Genomic DNA, 23,656 nt, shown 5'->3' with positions numbered 1-23,656 from the left:
TGAGAATTATTTTTGCCGAGAGACAGTGAATTCTCATGTCTAGCTCTATGTATTTGGGCTTTACTTGCTTATGTTGCTGTTAGGAGCCTCTTTTCTAGACCTTGTCACATGATAGATGTGTAATAAATATCCTTATAATTGATTTTAAAAAACAAGGAGTAAGGGAGAAGGGATTTGGAGGAGGTGGATTGCTTTTTATGTGAATAAATGTTTCTGTTCTAGTCCTCAGTTAAGTTCCTGACATATTTGTTTTCTTGATTATTTTATTTTCAGACAGTCTCTATGTAGCCTAGGCTGTCCTGGGACACTCTCCCTGGAGCCAAGGCTGGCTCCTAATTTGCATTCATTCTCCTTCCTGTTCCTCTAGAGCAAGGATTACAGGCACATGTCTTTATTTTCACTAGGATTTCTCTGGCACCCTTTGCCTTTCAAGATGACCCTTAGTGGTCTTTGTGTGTCACGGTGTTGATAAGCTGTGAACACAGACAGTGACTGTTGATGACATCTGAGTTTTCCGTCTTCATAAGGCTGAGAAAGTGGCTGAGCGAGCAGAGAATCTGGAGGCCCTGTAGATGTGTCTGACCTTGCCATTCACAAAGTTCACACGGTCGAGAACTGTACCTATATAGAAAAATATACTCCACAATTTCAAATAAAGTGAAAGCTATTCTGTCTTGGCTTGAAGTTTTCAGCCACAGCAGTCATCCCTTACTTAAGAGTTACCGAAAAGGAATACAGGAAGTTGCCAGGTGTTTAAATAAGTGTAAGGTTTTGTGTTGAATGGCATTTGTGGCTTTCCTGCACTGCGGGTGGGATGGGCCTGACTGGGACAGGCATATGACATGACTGGGGGGGTGGGGTGGGGGGCGGGGTGGGGCCACAGTTCCTCCAAGGAGCCCCCCACGAGGGTGATGACAGTGGGCTCAGTGTAGTCCCACCAGGTTAGCGCTGACACAGAACCATGACTCTTCTTTGCGGTCAGGCATTCCTAGGAGAGCATTCTTAATCAGACAGTCACTAAGTCACGAGGCTTCAGGGACACCCGTTACCTACGTCCAAGGTCAGTGTTAAATGAGGTAGTGGCGGCTGGAGTCTCACACTTCCAGATCCCCCCAGCTGATGAGCCGCTGATGTCACCGTTAAGGGGGGGCCCCAAGTCAAACGCCTTTGCCTGTTGAAGGATCAGAGTTTGAGGATGCTGGCATGTGGTGTTTTTTGTTTCATGAAGTCTTGATCAGAACCCTTCTAATGGGAAACGTGCATTAGCTCATTTCTTAAGGACTTGGTAACACCCACCTCACAGCTGTTCATGTCTAAAAAGGCAAACAGTGCACTGCTTTCCCAAGTGAATGAAAGAAAGCCTTTAGATTTTTCTAGGGTAAATGCTCGATTTTTTTTTCTCCGTTCTGTCCACCAAGGCCAGGCGCTTCTGGGTTGCTTGATTTCTGATATCTTGAACTTGCTCTAACATAGCGGGGAGTGACCAGGAAATCAAAGCAAACAGGCCATCTTCCCATGTGTCCACATACTGTAGCACGCCTCCTCCGGACATGGGCGAGACGTTTTATGGAGACGTTTTGTTGTAATTTCAGAAGGTGGCTTCAGTTTTCTTGGCTCCGTAACAGTTCGCACATCTGGAATGTGTTCCTGTGAAGATGTTGGCTGGAGGCAGTGTCTTGTGGCCTGGAATTGCCTCTGACAGAGGGACGCCACAGAGGACAGTATTGCGAGTGGGCCCACCCCAGAACCTTCTGCGGGAGGCCCACGGAGGAAGACCCAGCACAGAGGTCACGCATCGCAGCCCCGTGGGACTATTTTTAAATGACATTTTTGTGCATTTAGTTCTGTCCTTACTCTCTGCCATGGAAGTTAGAGCTCGGAAAGGATTTAACAGCCCTGGCACCAGACTATCTGGCAGAGTCTGTAATTATTTTATTTGACTTAAAGGGACTTAGGGGCGTGCCTCACACTGAAGCTCCTGACTCCGTTCCCCATCACAGAGAAGATAGATTGTGGATGACCATGACAAACTATGCAGCAGCACTTGCCTCTGGGGGGACCAGAATCTGATAAGTGACACCAGTGGTCTATACTGGAGTCTACGGTAATGACATAGAGATGACTGCCTTAGCTGAAAACTGGCTTTCAAACCAGGATAGGTTTTTTTCCCCACTTTATTTGAAATTAAGGAACATATTTTCTATAGTGACATACGTGTTAGTATCCAGGCATCTGTACTAGCCTGCCTTTGGAGTTCTGACAGGAAAAGTCCTCAGCTCCAGCCACTAAGAACACCGCCTGTGTACATTCACTATGTTCCTTTTTAAAAGGGTCCTGCCTACCTCCCCTCTCTCTCTCTCTCTCTCTCTCTCTCTCTCTCTCTCTCTCTCTCTCTCTCTGTCTCTCTCTCAATCTCTCTCTCTGTCTCTCCCCCCTGCTACTCCTATCCCTGGAGGCCAGTCTCTCCCCTTTCCCCCTTTACGATCCTTTCCCTTAATAAAAAATATCCTCCTCTTGAACTCTGTTGCACGGTGTCTTTCTGTCTTGAGCTGCTTTTTGAAAATTAGAACAGTGTGTACATGCATTGGACTGACTTTTCCGTATTCATGCAAGCTAGGGTTTTGAGGTAGTTGATAATTTTTTTCCCTCTTCTTGGTGTCAATTTTTCACTTTTGTAGGAAAGCTTGGTATAAGCTCAGGAAATGTACAGCAGTGCAAAGCTTCTCTGTGAGTGGCTGTGTTAACTTTGCAGGTACGTCATTGACTCTGCTGACTTTGTGTGGCCCTTAGACCTCGCTGGGAACTGTGCCATCACAGAAGCTGCAGGAAGGAGGGTCAACAGCTGCTTCACTTGACAGCTGAGGGCTGAGGCTCAGCTTGTGTGAGATTCCCTGGTTATTATAGAGCACGCAGGGACATTTGAACCTGGGCACTGTGGTTCCACAGGAGGCTCACCCCAGTCTTCCCCATTCTGTGACATTCTGATATTTGTTGGGAAATGCACTGTGGATCTTCTGAGCGCAGCGGACCAGTGAAGGAGGCTTTCTTGGTGACTGGTGCTCACCAGTCTGTTTTATCTGCTTAAGAGGGTTGGTTTTACAGTGTTGGCCAAATACAATCATTATTTTAGTGCAATGTAGCTGTTCTACTCTGGATTTTAAAAACACTTTATTCTTCCTACCCTGTAAGGAATGCTTTTTAAAACAAAACAAAAACAATTATATAGTGTGAAAACATTTTTGTTTTGTTTCTGGCAAGGTCTCTCACTCACTCTTGAACTCACTCTGTAGTGCTGGCTGGCCTCTCCTTTATGACAATCTCCCAACGTGCTAGGACTATGGCCATGGGCCACTCTGCATGAATATATCAATTTTTCTTCCTCTTCTTCCTGTCTGCAGTAGTAGAGTGATGTTTCTTTCTTGGTTGGAATTTTGGGGAATTATATTGAAGGTGTGAATGAGCGCTTCTTACAGAAACTGACTCCCAGGGTCCAGACTTGACTCACGACGGGTTCTTTGTGGACACAACGCTGCCTGCACAGGAAGAGGGCTAGCCTTGACTTCTGTCTTCCTCAGTCCTTATAGGCACCCCAACTTGTTGTGTGGGGTTGTGCCAATCGGTCTGTGGAGGAGAGAGTCATGACTAGTGTTCACGACAGGCAGGGTGACTCTCAAATCAGTGTTTTCTGGGTGTGGTGGTGCATGCCTGTAACCCCAGCTCTCTGCAGGCAGAGGCAGGAGGATGGCAATGAGTTGAAGGCCATGCTGGGTTCTGGAGTGAGACTGTCTCAGAACAGTAGCGGCGGCAGTGACGACTGTGGCAATGGGGCCATAGGCCTCAATCTTCCGAGACTCTCTGATGACTTCAGTCCCAGTAGTGAGTCCCAAAGCTCTTGTGGCCTCACCTCCTGCCATTGGGTGAGGAAAACCCCATTAGATACCAAAGAAATGTTTGTCCCTGGTTTTGGAGGATAGTTCCTTAGAGAGACAGAGATAGTGAGACACAGAGGACCCTCCCTTAAAAGAAAGAACAGAGGAAGTAATGCTTATTTATATGGTCTCCTGTAGCTAAGAGCATCCTTGGGTTTCTTAGGTGGTCTTTTAAAAGATCTACTTTTAATCATGCATGAGCGCACGTGGGTTTGTGTGTATCTGTGTATGTGTGTGTGTGTGTATGTGTGTGTGTATGTGTGTGTGTATGTGTGTATGTGTGTATGTGTGTGTGTGTGTGTGTGTGTGTGTGTGTGTGTGTGTGTGCATGGGTGCAGGTTTCCTCTGTTGCTGAGGTTCTCTTATCCTGCCAGGTCCCACTACTTCAGCCCCAAATGAACACACAGAGACACCATATTAATTATTAAAGGGTTGGCTGATGGCTGGGCCTTCCTACTGGCCAGCTCTGTCTTAAATATTAACCCATAACTACAAACCTATGTATTTCCACGTGGTCTTGGCTTACTGGAGAACACCCAGACCTGCTACTCCTTTGTGGTCTATACGGCAACTGATCTCTAGTGGACTTTCCACCTGCCTTTCCCAGAAGTCTCCTCATCTCCTAGTCCCACCTGTCTTCCTGCCTCATTGGCCAAACAGTGTTTTATTCATTGACCAATAAGAGAAATGTAGGACATTCCGCCATTATTCCTCCAATGCCCTGGAGCCATGAACCACCTGACATCAGTGGGTTCTGGGAACTGAACCCAGGCCCTTTGTGAGAGCAGCCTGCCCTCTCTGTTGCTGAGCCACTGGGTCCCATAGGTTCAATAGAGGACAGCAGAGGTACATCCACGGGGAAGTCAGCTGTCTCTCCCCCAGTTTCTCCTAAGCCTCGTCATTACCTTTATATACTGCAGCCTTTCATGAAAAGGTGTTGGGGGAGAAAACACAAGATGAGAAGCAGGGACCGTCTGTGTCCCAAGAATAAAAGCATCGGCAAAAAGTCACTGCGAAGATGAGCAACTGCAGGCCCAGAGTGTCCAGGAAATTCTCGGCGCCGTAACAGCGAGGGCTTTCTGCTGCTGGCTGTGCATGGTCGTGTGTGTGTGTGTGTGTGTGTGTGTGTGTGTCTGTGTGTGTTACACAGCCTGCTGGGGTCAGCTTCCCTCCTTTACAGGCTTCTGGAGTCCCCACCTCACTGTAAACTCTTAAATGCTCTGCTGGTTACTTTTCTCATAGATGTGATGAAATACTCATCAAGAGCAACTCAAGGTTGGGAGTCTGTCCCAACTCACTCTGAGGGTACAGGCGTGATGGCAGGGAAGGTGTGGCCCACAAGAGTGAGTGTGAGGTGTCTGGTGACAAGTGACATCACACCTATAGGCAGGGAGCAAAGGGACATGGAGGTCGTCTCCTTTTTATTAATTCTAAGACCCCAATCCATGGGACGGTTCTGTTCCCATTAAGGTGGGTCTTCCTTACCCAGTGAAACTTCCTGGAAATGCTCTCAAGGGCACACCTACAGGTGTGTTGCCATGGCGACTCTACCGTCTAATCAAACTGACATCCAGGAAGCTTCTACCTCTTCACCTAGAATGGTGCCTGAAGGAGTAGCTTCCCGGGAGCATGGAGACCGTAGAGGGAAGACAAGCCTTGTCCTTACGCAAACAGGAAGATGCAGAAAACCATACCTTAGTTTGGTTTAAATACAGCATCAAAGGCACCCAGGAGCTCCCAACGGAAAGGTAGGATTCAGAGGCCATTGTCAGCGAGCGGCCAGCGTGACGGCGACGCTCTCCCAGCGACTTGATACAGGAAGGAAAATGGGTTCAAGAGAGAAGGAATGTCCCAGTCCGAGTCTCCTGTGCCAGTGCAAGACAGAGGCAAGAAATCCAAGGGAAACACCGAGAGGCTTAGGCAAGCGAGCTCAGGCTGGAGGAGACACAGTGGCTACCAGACCTGAGCGTGCAGCAGAGGTCGAGAGGTCACTGCAGATGGGGGGTTGGGGGGTGGGGAGACCAACACCGGCACCCAGGGCAAGCCCCTAGGTTCTGCACCAGATGCCACAGCACTGGAGAGGAGCACTCGAGACTTGGAGTGGCAGGGTGTGGGGAAAATACTGGGGAAGTGCGGGGAGTCCGTGGAGCAGGCACCTGGGCGTGGCTGGGGTTTGCAGGCACAAGAGTGAGGCCCTTGCTTGTGGCCTATGGACCGTGTCTCCGAAACCAGTCATGCCAGCTCAGGCTTCTTCCCTGCGGTACGGGGTACCACCTCAGGGGCTAGTGCCAGCAGCTGCGTGCAAGCAAGCGATTGTATTTGCCTTTTCAGGTATTTTCTGGTTAGCGTCGAAGCTGACGCGGCTCGAAGGACATTTTATGTGCATTCATTATTCTACTTTGTTCATGACCCCCCCACTCCTCTCACAGGTCCTCCCCGTATGGGTGTTTGTTATCTTCTCTAGGCACTATTAGTATTCTTCTCAACGCTAGGACCCCCAGCTTCTCCCAGTCAGCAAACTTAGGTTTATTGCATTGATTTAATGTGTGATGTGCATGACATGTGTGTAGGAGTGGGTCTCTCCTTCTACCATGTTTGTGTGTCCAAGGGATTAAGCTCAGGTTGTCAGGCTTGGCTTCAAGTGCTTTCACCCGCTAAGTCATCCCCCTGGCCTCTAAATATAAATGTGTACACACATGTATGCATACATACATACATACATACACACATGTATACATACATGCACACGTGCATACATACACACATGCATACATACATACATGCACACATGTACGCATGCATTAATACAAGCACACATACATACATATATAGCTGGCTTACAGTATTTCCTTGTTGTGTGTACTGCATGCATGTGTGCATGCCACAGCATGTGTGTAGAAGTCGGGAGACAACTTGCAGGAGTCAGGTCAGGTTTGCAGCCTAGGGTTTGAACTCATGTCTCCAGGCTTGATGGACAATTCCCTCACCCACTGAGCCAGCTCTATGGCTCTCCATTCAGCATGTGTTTATTCTGTATAGCTTGTTGGGTTCTGGGATGAGGGGACATCTCCACGGCGCATTTAGGAACCTCATGATCACTCACTTCACGATTATAGAAAGCAAATTTATTGCCATTACCGGGACCTTTGTGGTTTTCCCTCTGAAAATACTTATTTGGCATAAAATAATCTTTTCCATGTTTTTACCTCAGATACATTTGCATTTAGCACGTCAGCATTCTTTACTTGTATTTTTAAAGACGATGACTGTTCTCCTCTTCCAGGGTAGCATACTCCGGAAAATCCTCTTGAACCGCTACTTCAAAGGTGACCATGGCGTTGGTGCCAACGGACCCCTGTCCGGGGCCTATGCCAAGACAGCACAAGTGGGAGGTAGGTGCTCTCACCCCCCATTGTAGGGTCTCACGGCTCATCTCCATGGCAGGGCTGCTCCTCATCTTACTCAAGAGACGCAAGTGGGAAATACTTCAAACACCAGTGACATGTTTGTGCTGTTGGGGTTCATGAGTCCACCCATTGAGCACTGGAGTGGATTTCTTTGTCACAATTTCCTCATGCATGCATTAAAGACAAAATATGTAGAGCATTTTTATAGAGATTTATTTACTTTTGTCTTGCACATATGTGTGAGTACCTGCAGGTGTGTCTGCACACTGTGCCTGTGCTTGGACACCATTGGAGTCCCCTGAATTGGGATCACAGATGGTTGTGAGCCCACCGAGTGGTGCTGGGAATCAAACAAGAGCAGCCAGTGCTCTTAGCCACTGGGTCACCTCTGCAGCTCTTCCTAGAGCGCTTTAAAAAAAAAAGCCAGCTGGTGACAGTAAATTACATATCGGACGTTCCTTTAAGATCTCCATCCTTGTAGTTTTTTTTATATATTCATAACTAAATTTCCCCGTGGCTCATGCTGTTACGGTTTAAGAATTTGAAAACACGGTTTGCTGCTAAAAAAACAAACAAAAAACAAACAAACAAACAAAAAAACCCGATGTCTGTGCTGAAGGTTGAGTTGCTGTCTTGTTTGTTTTTGTTTATTTTTTTCTTCCCCGACCACAGGAGGCTTCTCTGGACAGGACTCGGATAAGATGGGGACTTCGATGTCAGATATCCAGTGTCTGCTGGACAAAGAAGGAGCATCGGAGCTTGTCATTGATGTCATCGTGAACACCAAAAACGACAGGATTTTTTCCGAGGGCATCTTGCTTGGCATCGCCCTGCTGGAAGGAGGGAACACCCAGACCCAGGTGCTCGTCTGCCGCCAGTACTGTGCGGGCTGTGATCTCTACTTTTCAAAAGGATATTCTTTTGTTTTGGAGAATTTCATTCAATGTTCACATTTCCTCTCTCCATTCCTCTCCCTAACTCTTCAATGTCCACTCCACCTCCCTGCGCTCCCCTAACTTTGTGTCTTCTCCCCCTGCCATCCCAGAAGACTTTGGATGACAGTTTGTGCTGCCCAGATCCCTCCGTGTGCCGACTTACCTTCTGGAGCTTGGTTAACCTACCAGGAGCCACCCCTTAAAGAAAACCGACTCTCCTGTCCCAGAAGCCAGATCCCACCCGTAGGTCCCAGTCAAGGTTGAGGGTTCACAACCTTCCTACCCCACACTGGAACACTCACTGGCTTGGCCTTGTATGGATAGCCACAGCCGCTGTGAGCTCGTGGATGCTGTGGTCCTGTTTTTGCTCTGGTCATCCCTGACCTCCGACTCCTATGGTCTTTCCTGTTTCTTGTTCACTTGTTAATGAAACCAAGGGAAAACGTATTCTTTCAACTTCTTGCTGGCTCAAACAAATTGAAAGACCTCACAAACCACAGTTTCCCTCATAAATTTGTTTGATTTGCTGTTTAAATGATAGGGCTTGCCCCTCGCTCTAAACAGAGCATCACTTGAAGCTCATTCTGCATCAGGGGCCACTCCACAGTGGCGGTGGGCGCTGTGTCAGGAGCTCCATAGTAACCGTGAGTGCTGTGTCATGTGTACACCAAGGACCTGACCCTGTCCAGTCCCACTTCTGTCCCTTGGAGACCCCTGCCAGGTTCCCCTCGGATCCTCTGCATCAAACAGTATGCTGCACAAGCCTGGGCTCCGGAAACTTCCCAGAGAGCATCTGAGCTTCCTGACTCACTGCCCAGTAACCTGCCCTTCCTCTTTCTTCCTAAGCCGTGGAGACAATGCCTAGCGCCAGCTGGCTAAAAATCCCCAAACCTATTGGTCCCGGGAATGGCAGACAAAAGCCCGGTCAGATTCAGGACTGCGGTATTCTGTCACAGGGTATGTTTAACAGCAGGAGCCTGTGTGAGAGACTGTCTGATAGCAGGGCTTTAGGAACAAAGGCTGACGGGACAGCAGGAAAGGTACCAGTGTGGCACGGGTGTGCACTTGGTGTATACTCGTCACCCAACCACACTTTCTTTCCCCGGACCACAGAGGGCCATCCCCGGGGATCGCCCTTCATCCTCACATGGATGCTGATGGTGCGGGCTAGCTCCAGGAGCGCTGCAGACCCCGCTTTTAAATGCCAGGGCGTCGCTCCCCAGATCCAACCTCCAGCCTTGTGTGCCTGGCACCGTGCCTTCTGGTTGTCACTTTTGATTGACTGGCCGCCCTGTCTCCTTGTTGGTCATCCCTTGATGACAAACCTGGGCGATTCTGCAATTTCAGGTATCTTTCATATCCCTAACACTTCAATCCCTGCCTCTCAAACCGTTGTCATAGCTCCTTACCCTTCGCTCTACCGTGACCGTGTTTCCCAGCTCCCGTTTTCCCTTCCCTCTAACATTATTTCTGTTGCCCCCAGTGACATTGTTTTTTTTTAAACACTGTGTTATACCCCTGCCTCGGATCTCTCCTCCCAGTAAAGTCAGGCTCCCTACTGAACTCTCGACATTCTTCCTGGTGCAGGTGCTTCCTGTGCTCCAGCTGTCCGTTATTCCGTCTGTCCCCTCCTTTGCTCCCTTTCTGCAGCCCCCCCCAGCTTCTCCTGCTGCTGTCTTCACTTGGAGGACTCGGGCCAATGCTTCTCTCACAATCGTTTCCTTGTCTCATTGGGCAGAACGGACCGCTGGTTGCTACATGACCTCGCTGTGACTTCCAGGTGCTTTGGGGAGGGTTTCTATCTCGTCACGGTGCCTCTACAGGTGTGCCCCAGATTCCTTCTAGGAAACTAAACATCCCTGAAGGTTTAGAACACATCTTCATTGCTGTGCTGTTTGTGTTTGGAGCCCTAACGCCCAGTAACTGTTCAGCGGTGGATGTGTTGATGAGCGATTGGTTGTGATGAAGCCGGGCGTGTGGCAGCGGCTCCCTGGTGAGCCTAACTGCCATTGTTTCTCACTTGGTGCCTCCTCCGCGTTCCTTTGATTCACTGTCTGTCTTATGTTACTTCTCTCCAGTTAACTTTCTAATATGTGTAGGGGGTTAAAGCCCGCTTTTTTATTTTCATAGTCTTTTGTATCTGTTCAATACGTGTCATCTCCCCAAACAACACACACACACACATACACACTGGCTGGTGATACAAATGTGTAATCCCAGCTGCTCAGGGGCTGAGCTACATACAGAGCAAGCTCAAGGCTGGTCTGGTGAACTTAGTGAAAACAGGGTCATAAGTTTAAAAGTAAAAGGAGAGCGGGGGCTGTAGCTGGGTAGTAGTGAGTGTGCAGCCTTCCTGAGGCCATGGCTTCAATCTAAAGAAAAGGAAAACAGACGTCACGCATAACTGTTGGAGAGACAGTGTTGATGCAAGTCTGTGCGTGAAAATCCCCCTTGTGGGCTCAGGATACCTCACTCTGTAGGTTCTGCTTTTTAGGTTTCTGATTTGGGGACACCATGATGTCATCACCATGTCCCCAGATGTCAGCGGTGTGCTGTGGCACTAAGGGGTCTAGATCAGACCAGATGAATCTGACTTCCCCCTGTTAGTGGCTCAGATGTGCCCCCCCCACTGTGTTAGTTGCTGTGATAAAACTCCATGATGAAAGCAGCTCATGGAAGGAAAGACTTGCTTTGTGTATGGCTCCTGGGGGACAGTTCCTAATAGTTGGAGAGGCACGGCAGCCTGGAGCAGGAGCCTGAGAGACCACATCTCCATCCACACAAAGGAAGCGGAGAGAGGAAACTGGTGGAGCGGAGACCCTCAGAGTCACCTGACCTCACTGACACACTCTCTCCAGCAAGGCTCCAAATACTGAAAGCTCTACAACCTTACCAAAGGTGCCTCCGCCCGGGGACCGCGCATCCAAACGCGCAAGCTCATGGCGAGAGAGTGCTCATTCTCACCACTCGCTCCCCTAGACTCCCGCCAATTCCGTAGGGATTTTACATTTTGAAGAAGATTTACTTCTGTTTAATGTGTATGTTGAGTGCCTGAATGCATGTAAGTATACCGTAGATGTGCAGGTGCCTGTGGAGTCCAGAGGAGGAACTTGGAACCCATGAAGCTAGCGTTACAGATGGCTGTGAGATTCCATGTGGGTCCTGAGAACTGTATTCAGATTCTCTACGAGAGCAACGAGTTCTCCTAACCACTGAGCCATATCTCCAGCCCTGAGTTTAATATTCTTAATTTCCTTTACCTCGCTAGTGTTTCACTTTCCGGCTCGTGGGCTATCCGCGGGCTGCCCTGCCCCAGGTAGTCTGGACCAGAAAGAATCCCTTCCTTACTACACAAGTCACTTCCTGTGCCCAATACGCTGGACCAGACGTGGGGTAGTGGAGGCAGATAGAAGAAATTATAACTTCAAACACTAATAAAAAGATAAACAAAAGGTAGGCATTGTGGGTCACACTTATAATCCCAGAACTCTAGAAGATGAGCCAGGAGGATCACTGAAGGCTGACCTGGGCTGCTGAGTAAGAAATAGAAATAGAATATAACATAAAGGCTATTGAGTATTGGGAACCAATCTTACATACATTGGTTTGGTTAATACTCACCCACGATACACATAATACAATATGTATTATCCTAGATTACCAAAGAGGAAGCAGGCAGATGACTTAGACTTATAGACGGAGCTGGGATTTGTGTCCATGCTTCCTGGCTCCAGATTCTGTACCTTCTAGTCACAATGACTATCTCCTTTCCAGAGATAACTTTCTATATTCTTAGTCCCAGGAAGCAACAATGGCTGACCACCATATGTGAGCCTTTGTCTCTCTCAGTGTCAGCTAGGTAAAATTGTCAACTCGACGTAATCCGGGATTGCGTGCGAAGAGTCTCAGCGGGGATTGATCTGGATGAGGCTGGCCTGTAGATGTGCCTGTAGGGAATTGTCTTGATTGTGCTGGATCAGTGTGAGGACACACACACACACACACACACTTTGGGTAGCACCATTCCCTAGGCAGGGATCGGTGGGAGAATCTTCACACTGTGGGTGGCACCATTCCCTAGGCAGAGGACCCTGGACCGTGTAAGGGTGGAGAAGGCAGTGCTGAACACAAGCATACTTGCATTCATCACTGATTACGGCTGTGCTGTCTCCAGTTTCCCTGAAGTTTCCTGCTTTTCTGCAACTTCCTTCCCCCATGGTCAGCTTTAACCTAGAGCTGTGTGCGAGTGAGCCCCGTCTCCTCGGGTTGTCTTCGGCAGAGTGATTTACCACAGCAGCTGTAACGGAGGTTTTAATATACCAGCCTCTCTACCCCATCGTTTCACCTCCTCCCTCTCCTCCTCCCCATCTTCTTCCCCATCCATGGGGCAGATTCTTCCTCTGCAACACCGTTCACCCTCTGCTTTTGGCTCCTGCAAAGAGTCTTCCCTCTGGCGCTCCTCGTTGCCTACAACACCGTGTCTTTGTGTAGTAGGTGTTCATACCATCTGGTTAACCCATGTTACCGTCCTCCCTTCACCTCCCAGCCAGGCTGCATTAATTGGATTAGTGCTCAAACATCAGCTTAATTTGTGGGACCTTAAAGGTCCGTGGATGCTACATTTATCCTCATCAGAACCAGCTTGACGGTGTCAGTGCGGTTGCCATGGTTACGGTTACGGTGGGCTCTTTTTTTTTGTCCTGCTCCTGTAGAGTTGCTAGTTCTCTGCTTAGGAGCATCCCCTAACAGACATGAAGCTGGCAAGTGAAGGCTGTGTAAAACTCACTGTGTGTAGATGCTGCACGTGTCACCTAGACTTTAGAGTCGTGTCTAGGGCGGGGCCTGGCTCCAGGCATTCCTTTAGGAAAACATGTCAGTACCCAGCTGCTGGACCCCCCAACTTGCCTGTTCAGATTTTATTTGGGGGTGCGGCTGGTTCCAGTGGTCAGGTACATCTCTTCTGGAGTGCATCCCCTCCTCCATCTCCTGCCAAGTCTTTTGAATTCTCCCATAAAGCTACCAAGCAGACAGAGACAAGTAACCACAACTCAATGTTTCCACACTTTTGATCCTAAATCCTTTCTGAATCATTAATGGTAAACTAGAGTTTACTTACAATTCCCCTAAACTACATGTAAAGCATCATTGCTTATGAAGTAGCTAAGCAACGTAAAACCTATGTACCAGTGGGTTCTGGTGAGTGACGTTGTCATGGCAACACATCCTAAATTAAATGTACTATCAGTTAGATACAAGGAAAAATAACTTGGTCACCTAACAGGGAGCCCTTATGTATACGGGGTAGTCATAAGTGAGTGACCACGTTTCGCTTTGATTTACAACCTCACGTGGGAAGGAGTCTTGCCATTTTCTCTTTTTTGTTTTGTCTGTAGCAACAATATAGGACATAGTAGGCTTTCAATAGATGTGTGCTGAATCAGTGCACAGCTTTTAACACTATCAGACTAAAAGAATTATTTACTTATGACAACTACTATACTCATAATTTAAAAAAATACATGCAGGAGGATATATCAAGCAGAATATAAAAGGTTAGAATTCAGTGGAAGGTGCTAAGTAAATGCTAACTGTTATTATCAATGTAATAGCGTGTGCTATTAGTGTGTATTCAGTGGAATAGGACACTGAGAGCCTGTCCATTTGTGGAATAAATAAAAAAGACAGCACACCGTGCTTTTATCTGTTAGGCCCGTGTTTATGTCAGAATAAACCACTATGCCTCTTGCCTCAGGGATTGATACTTTAAACTACGTTTCCTCTGCAGTACTCCTTCTACCAGCAGTTGCATGAACAAAAAAAGTCAGAAAAATTCTTCAAAGTCCTTTACGATCGGATGAAGGCCGCCCAGAAAGAGATCAGATCCACGGTGACTGTCAACACCATAGACTTAGGGAGCAAGAAGAGAGACAATGACAATGAGCTCGTAGCCTCGGGCCCTCGGATGAGAGGTGAGGAGCTCCCTGAATACCCGGGCGATGAGCATTTGAGTCTCGTGTTGCCTTTTGTCATCTGGCTTCTGGGGTTTAATTATCTCCAGTGTTTCCAGTGCGGGCTTCCAGCTGTAAAGGGTTTCGGTTGAGGGCTTGACCCTAGACTAGCCCTGCAGGACCAAGCTAAAATGGAGTTTAATTGGTGTGGAAGCGACGGGCAACATGAAAGACATTTGATTTCCTTGTTCTGTTCAGCGAAGAAAACCATCCCAGACTTTCTGGGGATGGAAATTAAGCTCTGAGGACCGTGTTTGCGTTCGGAATAACCAGATTATTATTTCCAGTTAAATACAAACTGTGGAGATGCTAATATTTTGCAATTGACCATTTTCTCCCATGAGAGCTATAGGAAGTCTTAGGTGTGTGCGCACACGCGTGTTTCTTGATACACTCTTGTCTTTCTGTGTGTGCCACATGTGTGTATGGGTGTCCACAGAGACCAGAAGACGGTGTTGCATCCCTGAAAGTAGAGCTAGAGGAGGCCGTGAGCAGCCTGACATGGGCGCTGGGAACTGAACCCAGCCCTCTGGCTGAGAGGCAAGGGCTCTTAACTGCTCAGCCGTCTGTCCTGGTTGGGTTTTTTTGTTTGTTTTTTGTCAACTCGACACATATCTAGACATAACTGGGAAGAGGGAATCTTAAGTGAGAAAAATGCGTCCGTAAGAATGACCTGTAGGCATGTCTGTGGGGCATTTTCTTCATTAACGGTCGATGTGGGAGGGATCAGCCCACTGGGGACAGTGCCTTCCGGGGTTCCGGGTTCTATAATAAAGCTGGCTGAGCAAGCCAGGATGAGCAAGCCAGTGAGAACACCCCTCCATGACCTCTGCTTCATATATATATATATATAATATATATATGTGTGTGTGTGTATGTGTGTCTGTGTGTGTATGTGTGTGTCTGTATGTGTGAGTCTGTGTGTGTGTGTAAAATCTTGTGATATATCCATCACAATATGGCATAAACCTTTTCCTTCCCAACTTGCTTTTGGTCATGGTGTCTTAGCACTGCACTAAGACGCCACCTCTCCAGTCCTTTGGTGTATCCTTGTAAAGTCATTTGTGCGTGTTTTTACATTTTACGTGCCTTTGTGATATAGAGTTATGTGTCAGAAAATTCTTAAATTGACTAAATATTAAGAACTTTTCTTCTGATCACTGTGTTAACTCTTTAGTTGTTACGTCCCTTTAAGGAAATTGTTGAACCTCTTGTTAGATGATTTTAAAATTCAGCGGGGGGGGGATCTGGATTGCTGTTGTGGGGTATTTATTTTCCTTTAGTTAAAAAAGAAAAATGAGTTCTAAACCCAACTGCTTCTTGCTTTTCAGTGAGAGATCCGTCACTTCATCTGAAAGAGGGAATGAAGGGGCAGCTAACAGAGGCATCTTCAGCCACCTCCAAAGCGTACTGTGTGTACAGACGAGAAATGGACCCAGAAATAGACATGATGTGCTCAGGACCGGAAGCAGGAAGTGCAGAGGAAAAGTCTGCGGAGGAAGTTACCATGAGCCCGGCCATCACCATCATGCAGCCCATCCTCAGGTTCCTGCAGTTGCTGTGTGAGAACCACAACCGGGAGCTGCAGGTAAATCCTCTTCTCCCCGTGGGCGAGCTCTGTAGCCTGTGGCTGTGAGTAATCAAGGTGAACTTAGGAGAGCATTCTGGAGAAACAATCAGCAAAGACATCGATGCCCTATTGAAATGGAAAGGAAGGAAAATGAGAGTCAAGATGTTTACGCATTAGAGACAAGCAAATGCACACATCATCACCCTGTGGTGCAGAGCAGAACTCACACATTAGAAACAAGCAAATACACACATAGTCACCCTGTGGTGCAGAACTCACACATTAGAAACAAGCGAATGCACACTAGTCACCCTGTGGTGCAGAACTCACACTGTAGCACCACTAAGCCCCGCCGCTCTCCTCTGCCCTGTTTGTCCAGGATGGTCATCTTCATCTCGTCTGCAGCTCATGGATTTAGACTCGGGTGTATTTTATGTTTCATTAGAAACCTAGCCATATAAAGCTTGTAGTGAAAATTGCTTTGTTAATTAATGTAGCCCACATCCACAGCCTCTCCACCACTACCATTTACTCTGTCAAATAGACAAGGGCTTCTCAAGACTTTGACGACCTCTCTGGCATTATTTGTATGCATACATTGGCCATGGCGTCACAGCAAAGGAACACAGAAGGAGCCATCTTGACTGGCCTGACTGAGAGACATTGAGAATGCTCCACCTGAAGCGTTTCCATTTGGCAGACTGCTTCCAAGAAAGACACACGCCCACCATGCCAGCCAGCTTACAAGCTAGCATAGCTGGCGAACGATTTTTATTAATGAATTATAGCGAGCCGGCTGAGGTTTCCGCAGTAGGTCCTGCCTAGGATCTCCTGGAGCCTTGTATTGCCGCTAAGCAGTCTGGTTCTAAGAGTGTCTGTCCACATAGGAGATGTGTTCACTGTTGTCTAGAACACAAAGGACTGGAAAGGCAGGACAGAGTGCCGCCCGTGGCGATGAGATGCTCTGGAATGAAGGAGGAGCGAGTGTGGCTCACGTGGACCAGCCTGCCACAGTTAGACCAAGCTTCTGCAGCGCGAGCTGCGTGCCCACTCACTGTAACCCATGTGCCCTGACAGTTGTGGGGCACAGACTGCAGAGCGGCCGATGTAATATTAATGTCATTCACAGAGGTTGGTTCAGGTATCATAGGAGTCCACTTTGATACTAGGAAGAACAAATGGCTAAAACGAATTCAAATAAGTAGATAGGTATCTGTAAGTGTATTAAAACAGGGGATCCTCTCTCTTTCCTGTAAGTAGATAGGTATCTGTAAGTGTATTAAAACAGGGGATCCTCTCTCTTTCCTGTAAGTAGATAGGTATCTGTAAGTGTATTAAAATAGGGGATCCTCTCTCTTTCCTGTTCTTTCTCTTCTTAGCTTATTCCCCAAAAGGAAGTGCACTAATGGCAGATGGTTTTCTTCTTGAAAAGTCCTGTATACGAACAGTTATCTGTGCATGTAAGCATTCTGTTCAAGAGAATATACATTAAATAGTCTCGACTGTTTGATTTAGTACCTTCGTGTAGTGCTACACTACTTATTTCTTGGCAGGGCTTATCCATACATATGGAAGTGCTTCCTAAGATCCCAAACCCATCTTGCTGCCAGGAAAAGGGCTCTGGCTTTTGCTGTGATACTTCCTGTCCGAACAGGCAGCGAGTAGCAGATCTTTCATGTGTGTGTGTGTGTATGTGTGTGTGTGTGTGTGTGTGTGTGTGTGTGTGTGTATACACAAGTGGTACTCCTCCCTGAAAAGCTCAGTAGGGCTCCATGTTTCCCACAGCATGGTCTTATGGACCCTGCACAGAGAAGACATAGGGTTGTCAGGGATGGTCCGTTTGGAAGTTTGACCCCCTCCCCTGAACGTTTCACTTTCCTTCTCCTTTCTGCCTTTCACACCTACGTCCACCCTCCGTAGGTTTAAAACGACGACAGTGGAGCAGTGTTTACTATGACCTGCTCTGAAGGTGCCTCTTCTAGAGCCTGAGGGGACCCCTCCCTTTTAGGAAAAACTTAACTTAGTGCATTGCTATTTGAATATTATTTAATGTCAAAATTATCTTGAGAAACAATGAGTGTGCTTTCCAAGTTATATTTATTTATTTTACATCTCAACTGTAGTCCCCCTCCTTCCTCTTCTCCCAGTCCCTCCCCGCAACCTCTGCTCTGCCTCCTCCCCTCTGAAAATTAATGAGCTTAATTATGGCATCCTCATCCGTATCGTTATGCTTAGACATAGTCACATCCATTATGTTCCCTCATTACTTCCCTTTTTTGTTGTTTCCCCCAAGTCGTCCTGCTTTCTTGTAAAGACAAATTGAATTCCATAGTAACACACACATACACACACAGGGAGAGAGAGAGAGAGAGAGAGAGAGACAGAGAGAGAGAGAGAGAGAGAGAGAGAGAGAGAGAGAGAGAGAGAGAGAGAGAGCAAGCGCTGAGCATGGCCAGCACCCCCTTTTCCGTGTTTTTGGTTTTGTGTGTGTGTGTGTGTTGTTGTAGTTGTTTTTGGTTTTTCGAGACAGGGTTTCTCTGTATTGTTTTGGAGCCTGTCCTGGAACTCGCTCTGTAGACCAGGCTGGTCTCGAACTCATAGAGATCCACCTGCCTCTGCCTCCCGAGTGCTGGGATTGAAGGTGTGCGCCACCAACACCCGGCTTTTTGTTCTCAGCCCCTCAGTCGCACTCTCTGTCACCCCTCCAGAACTTCCTGAGGAACCAGAACAACAAAACAAACTACAACCTCGTGTGTGAGACGCTGCAGTTCCTGGACTGCATCTGTGGAAGCACCACCGGGGGCCTGGGCCTGCTGGGGCTCTACATCAACGAGAAGAACGTGGCTTTGGTCAACCAGACCCTGGAGAGCCTGACTGAGTACTGCCAGGGCCCATGCCATGAGAACCAGGTAACCATGACGCAGAGGCTCGTGGAGCCGGCGGGAGGCGCGACTCAGGAGCGGTGTGCCAGGCTGGGCCTGAGCCAGTGCCTGTGAGGCTGTCCTGCTCGCTCTGCCCGGCGTTGCTGCTTTTCTCGCAAGACACACAAAGGTGGAATTGCAGACATTTAAATTTCACTATGAAAGAAGACTCCCAGGAAAATATTTCAGATGAAAGACTTAACCAAAAGAAAGGCAAGGTTATGTTTCTTCCCAGTGTCCAGTTTTTCTGTAGATGTGAGGAGTCAACTCGCTGTCACTCTGGATCCACTGCAATGGGGGGAGTTTCACACTCATTGAGTTAGTCTGATACCTGTGTTACACACTCATCGAGATAGTCTAATACCCATGTTACACACTCGAGATAGTCTGATACCCGTGTTACACACTCATCGAGATAGTCTGATACCCGTGTTACACACTCATCGAGATAGTCTGATACCCATGTTACACACCCATCGAGATAGTCTGATACCCGTGTTACACACTCATCGAGATAGTCTGATACCTGTGTTACAGACTCATCGAGATAGTCTAATACCCTGTTACACACTCGAGATAGTCTAATACCCGTGTTACACACTCGAGATAGTCTAATACCCGTGTTACACACTCGAGATAGTCTAATACCCATGTTACACACTCATCAAGATAGTCTGATACCTGTGTTACACACTCATCAAGATAGTCTAATACCCATGTTATACACTCGAGATAGTCTGATACCCGTGTTACACACTCATCGAGATAGTCTGATACCCATGTTACACACTCATCGAGATAGTCTAATACCCGTGTTACACACTCGAGATAGTCTAATACCCGTGTTACACACTCGAGATAGTCTAATACCCATGTTACACACTCATCGAGATAGTCTGATACCCATGTTACACACTCATTGACATATTCTAATACCATGTTACACACTCATTGAGATAGTCTGATACCCGTGTTACACACTCATTGAGATAGTCTGATACCCGTGTTACACACTCATTGAGATATTCTAATACCCATGTTACATACTCATCAAGCTAGTCTGATGCCTGTGTTACACATAGGTGATCTAGTCTGATACCCGTGTGACACATTCATTGGGATAGTCTGATAACCGTGATATACACCAGGTGAGCTGATGAAGTGGGTCTCTCTGCTGTCCCTCTGCTGGTCCGTGGCTACTTACCCAGAGCTCACAGGACTCTGCAGTGTCTCAGAATTCTGCCTTCAGTGAGCTGCAGAAAATCAGAGGACTTTCTGAGCCCTGTTGATGTTGCTACATATGTGTGAGAGACCCTATATTCATCTCCAGCTCCTAGAATACCTCGTTCTACTCGAAGGACAAGTTATGGGAGAAGACAGAACATATAAGGGGGTAAAGGGGATGATGTCATCCTGACAACTGTTTAGAATCTATGAAGCATCTTGGAGCCACCTGCACAGGCAAGGTTCAGGGGCGGAGTTTCCACGTCAATCATTTCTGGACATAAACTTTAAAGATGTGATTGACACTAAACATCAGTGTAGAAAGGAAATGTGGAAAAGGTCAGCTTCTCTATTGCAGATTGTATGACTGTCCTCACACCTACTGTGTCTGTGAGCACACATATGTCTGAACACACACGATATGCATGCATCCATGGGTTCATATGGTGGAAACACATTGATCATATAAGGTTATTACTTCCTTCTCTGTAATGTGTTTGTGGCACTAAAAGGGTTTTCAGATCTTTCCCCCTAATTTTCAAGATTATATTTTAGTTTTCTACAACAATGACAAAGAGGTCCTTGGCTGCTGATTCCAAGTACACATTCTGAGTTTGGTCTTGATAAAACTCTATGGTAGAAAATATGGTATTTCAGTAGTTTTCCATTTTGTGAAAAGCCTGTCTGAGCGTTCCTTACTTTGTGGTAATATCAGAACTAAGTTTTGAAACTCCTTAATGAAGCCAAGTAATTCCTCGGTAAAAACGTATAATAAAATAACAAGTCCTACCTGGGTTATTCCCCATGCTCTGAAAATGTGTGGAAGGTCCATTTGGCAGGTGTTCCCATGAGCAGAAGCCTCAGGACTTAATGTCAGTGTGGGACGGGAATACCTTTCCTCTGCATGAATGTCCAGGCCAAGCCGTCCTGTTGGCTGGGGCTGTCCTTTCTTGTGTGACTCACCGGGGTGTCAGCTTTTCAAGCTACTCACATGGCTTAGAAGTCCTCCTGCTGCTTCCATAAAATGAAGCTTGAAATCCTCACACAGTGGTCCTTCACTCCCCCCCCCCCCAGCACACACACACTGCTCTCTGGGGGTGTTTTTGTACTTTGTTCAACCACAGCCCTCCACAAATATGCAAGTCCAAGAACCTTGTGAACTTTCCCGCCACCCAGGACAGGAAGTCTCGTCTGCTCTGAGTTTTGTGAAATTCATAATACAATCCCATTTTTCTTGTCCTCTTTTGTTTTGGTGACTGGGGGGAGTTTTAGCTTACCCAGTCCTCTTTGAAATTCCGCAGGTTCTTTGTGTCAAAGATAGGTGTTTTTCACAATGTGTTAGTATTTTGTGCCCAGGCAATTAATAGACCCCTCCCCAGAAAATAACTAAAATGTCCAACATCGTCTGTACCTGGTACTTGAAAGTTTCAAGTCTTCTGTGACCATTTTTGGTGCTGTGTCATGATAGCCAACTTACAGATGTCTCCTTCTCTAGACCTGTATCGCCACTCACGAATCAAACGGCATCGACATTATCATCGCCTTGATTCTGAATGACATCAACCCTCTTGGCAAATACAGAATGGATCTGGTGCTGCAACTGAAGGTAGTGTCACGCCCAATACTTTCCGTGTGTGCCTCCCGTTCGGAGTGGATTCTAAGTCTTGAAGTGATTGTACAAAACACCCTCTCAACCCAGAGACTTCGAATGATTGTACAAAACACCCTCTCAACCCAGAGATTTCGAATGATTGTACAAAACACCCTCTCAACCCAGGAACTGACAGGAGAGGACAGCGAGCTCACGGGGCACTCACTGAGCCAGGGAAAGCATGATTCACCCGCAGGCCGTAGTCATTGTGAGGTTCTGTGGTAGAGATGTTGAGGCTGTCCCTCACCTCTTCTCTGTTTTAACTTGCTGTTTTTCATTACAAACAGAAGTGTAAGGTGTTGGAGATCCACTGTGTCATGGGTTTTTAATCTTCCCTGGCTTGAGAATTCCCAATTAGCTAGCATAAAGGAATGTTGCATTGTAGTTTAAGGCTTTCTTCCTTCTTACTGTGTGATATTAGCCACCTCCCAATGATAGTGTTAATATTGAGCCTGGTATATACTTCCAGGAAATCCTATCTATCAAAATTTAGGTGCATAAGGGCATTCAAATATTTTTTTGTTCAAAGGAAAAGGGATAAACAGATAGAGACCCATAACAACATACATACATCTTACATGCTAAGAAATGATTTTCAAGTTAGATAAGTTACTTGAGGCCACATTATGGTGTTGCGTGTTTATGCTGGCGAAAAGCAAACCCAAGGGCTAAGGAAATGCTCGGTAAAATACAGCATTCAAGTTTGCTCTCCAGAAACCATCTGAAAAAGTCAAGTGTGGTGTAAGCCCTTTAACCCTAACCCTGAAGAAGAGCACCTCTGGCAATCTCTGGCCTGACGACACAGCCACTCATCAGTGAGCTCACAAGGCCAGGTAGAGGGCATACCTAAGAGATGACTCAGCCTGTCCTCCGGCCTTCACATACACAGCACACATAAGCAAAACTCTGCACATGGGTACCAAACTGTTTTTGGGGGGGGGTAAAGCCAGACCTATCCAACTTGAAGACAATTAGGTTGAACTTTGTACAGGTAAGTGGCCCAGGAGAATCCAAAATGCTGCTGTTTGTATGTGGTGGATTGTATACAAATCAACTACTGTGAATGCTGTGCTGGGCTCTATTTGTGTTTTTACTGCTATTATCCATACTGTGTAGAAGATCTAACACCCCTGCTCTCTCTCTCTCTCTCTCTCTCTCTCTCTCTCTCTCTCACACACACACACACACACACACACACGTCACTGCCATCTTGTGCCTTTGCTTCAGTTTGTGAGTACCTGGTGTGTGTGACAGGCAGCCTAACTGGAGTCACTAAAAAGAGTTTTTCATTCTCTCTTAAATTCAATTTTAACTGTAACTCATGAAGACTCAACATCCAAAGGCCTCCTCCTTTGTCTCCAAGGTTCTTTGTTTGTCTAAAGGCTATGTTTTAAAGTCTGACTTGTCAGTCACATGGCTCTCTGTAGGGAGACGTTGAATGACTCATCGACTTAACACCCGGTGTAGGCACAAATCCAGGTCTCACTCTGAAAAATTAAATAATGATGTAATGAACCAAAATACTACGTGTTCTAACTAAAACACTTTAAAGTGGATCACTTTATTTTTATTTATTTCAGTAGCAAAATTCATTCAAACATAACGGCAGTCAGATATATCAGGCTACACCTAAAGCAACACAGGTGTTTGTTTCTCTTGAAATACTTTAAATGTGGTTTTATACTTAGGGACTCTGATGAGTGTACTTTCTAAATCTAAAGATTTTGTTTTATTATTATTGCCTGGTAAGAGAATACCTGTAGGGCAGAATTATACATGCTGGCAAGTTTAGGAAACTTCATGAGATAAGGCACTGTAAATAATTATTTAGTAACATTTGATGGCTTAATTATCCATAATTTTAGTACTATACCTTCAATAAAATATAACACTATGAATATATACCATGTGACATAATATAATTTAAATATAATATTATACAGATTACAGCTTTAAACATACTTTATATACTCATTTAATATTATGGCTTAATAACTTTCTGAGATGCCTG

General features: G+C 46.6%; 1 protein-coding gene across 2 annotated transcripts in view; it reads left to right on the top strand.

The window, feature by feature from the left end:
- The window catches only part of Itpr2 (inositol 1,4,5-trisphosphate receptor type 2), a 394,738-nt gene that overhangs the window by 245,675 nt on the left and 125,407 nt on the right, over window positions 1-23,656 (top strand). For both annotated transcript variants that reach the window (XM_040743610.1, XM_040743611.1), the window contains exons 38-43: window positions 7,213-7,321; window positions 8,009-8,196; window positions 14,057-14,240; window positions 15,611-15,867; window positions 18,558-18,758; window positions 21,490-21,600. In XM_040743610.1, the coding sequence (XP_040599544.1) occupies window positions 7,213-7,321; window positions 8,009-8,196; window positions 14,057-14,240; window positions 15,611-15,867; window positions 18,558-18,758; window positions 21,490-21,600 (1,050 nt within the window). The remainder of the gene's footprint in view (window positions 1-7,212; window positions 7,322-8,008; window positions 8,197-14,056; window positions 14,241-15,610; window positions 15,868-18,557; window positions 18,759-21,489; window positions 21,601-23,656) is intronic.

Source organism: Mesocricetus auratus, unplaced genomic scaffold (genome assembly GCF_017639785.1).
Source record: "Mesocricetus auratus isolate SY011 unplaced genomic scaffold, BCM_Maur_2.0 Super-Scaffold_100001, whole genome shotgun sequence".
Taxonomy (NCBI): domain Eukaryota; kingdom Metazoa; phylum Chordata; class Mammalia; order Rodentia; family Cricetidae; genus Mesocricetus; species Mesocricetus auratus.
This window is presented reverse-complemented; position numbering and strand designations above follow the sequence as displayed.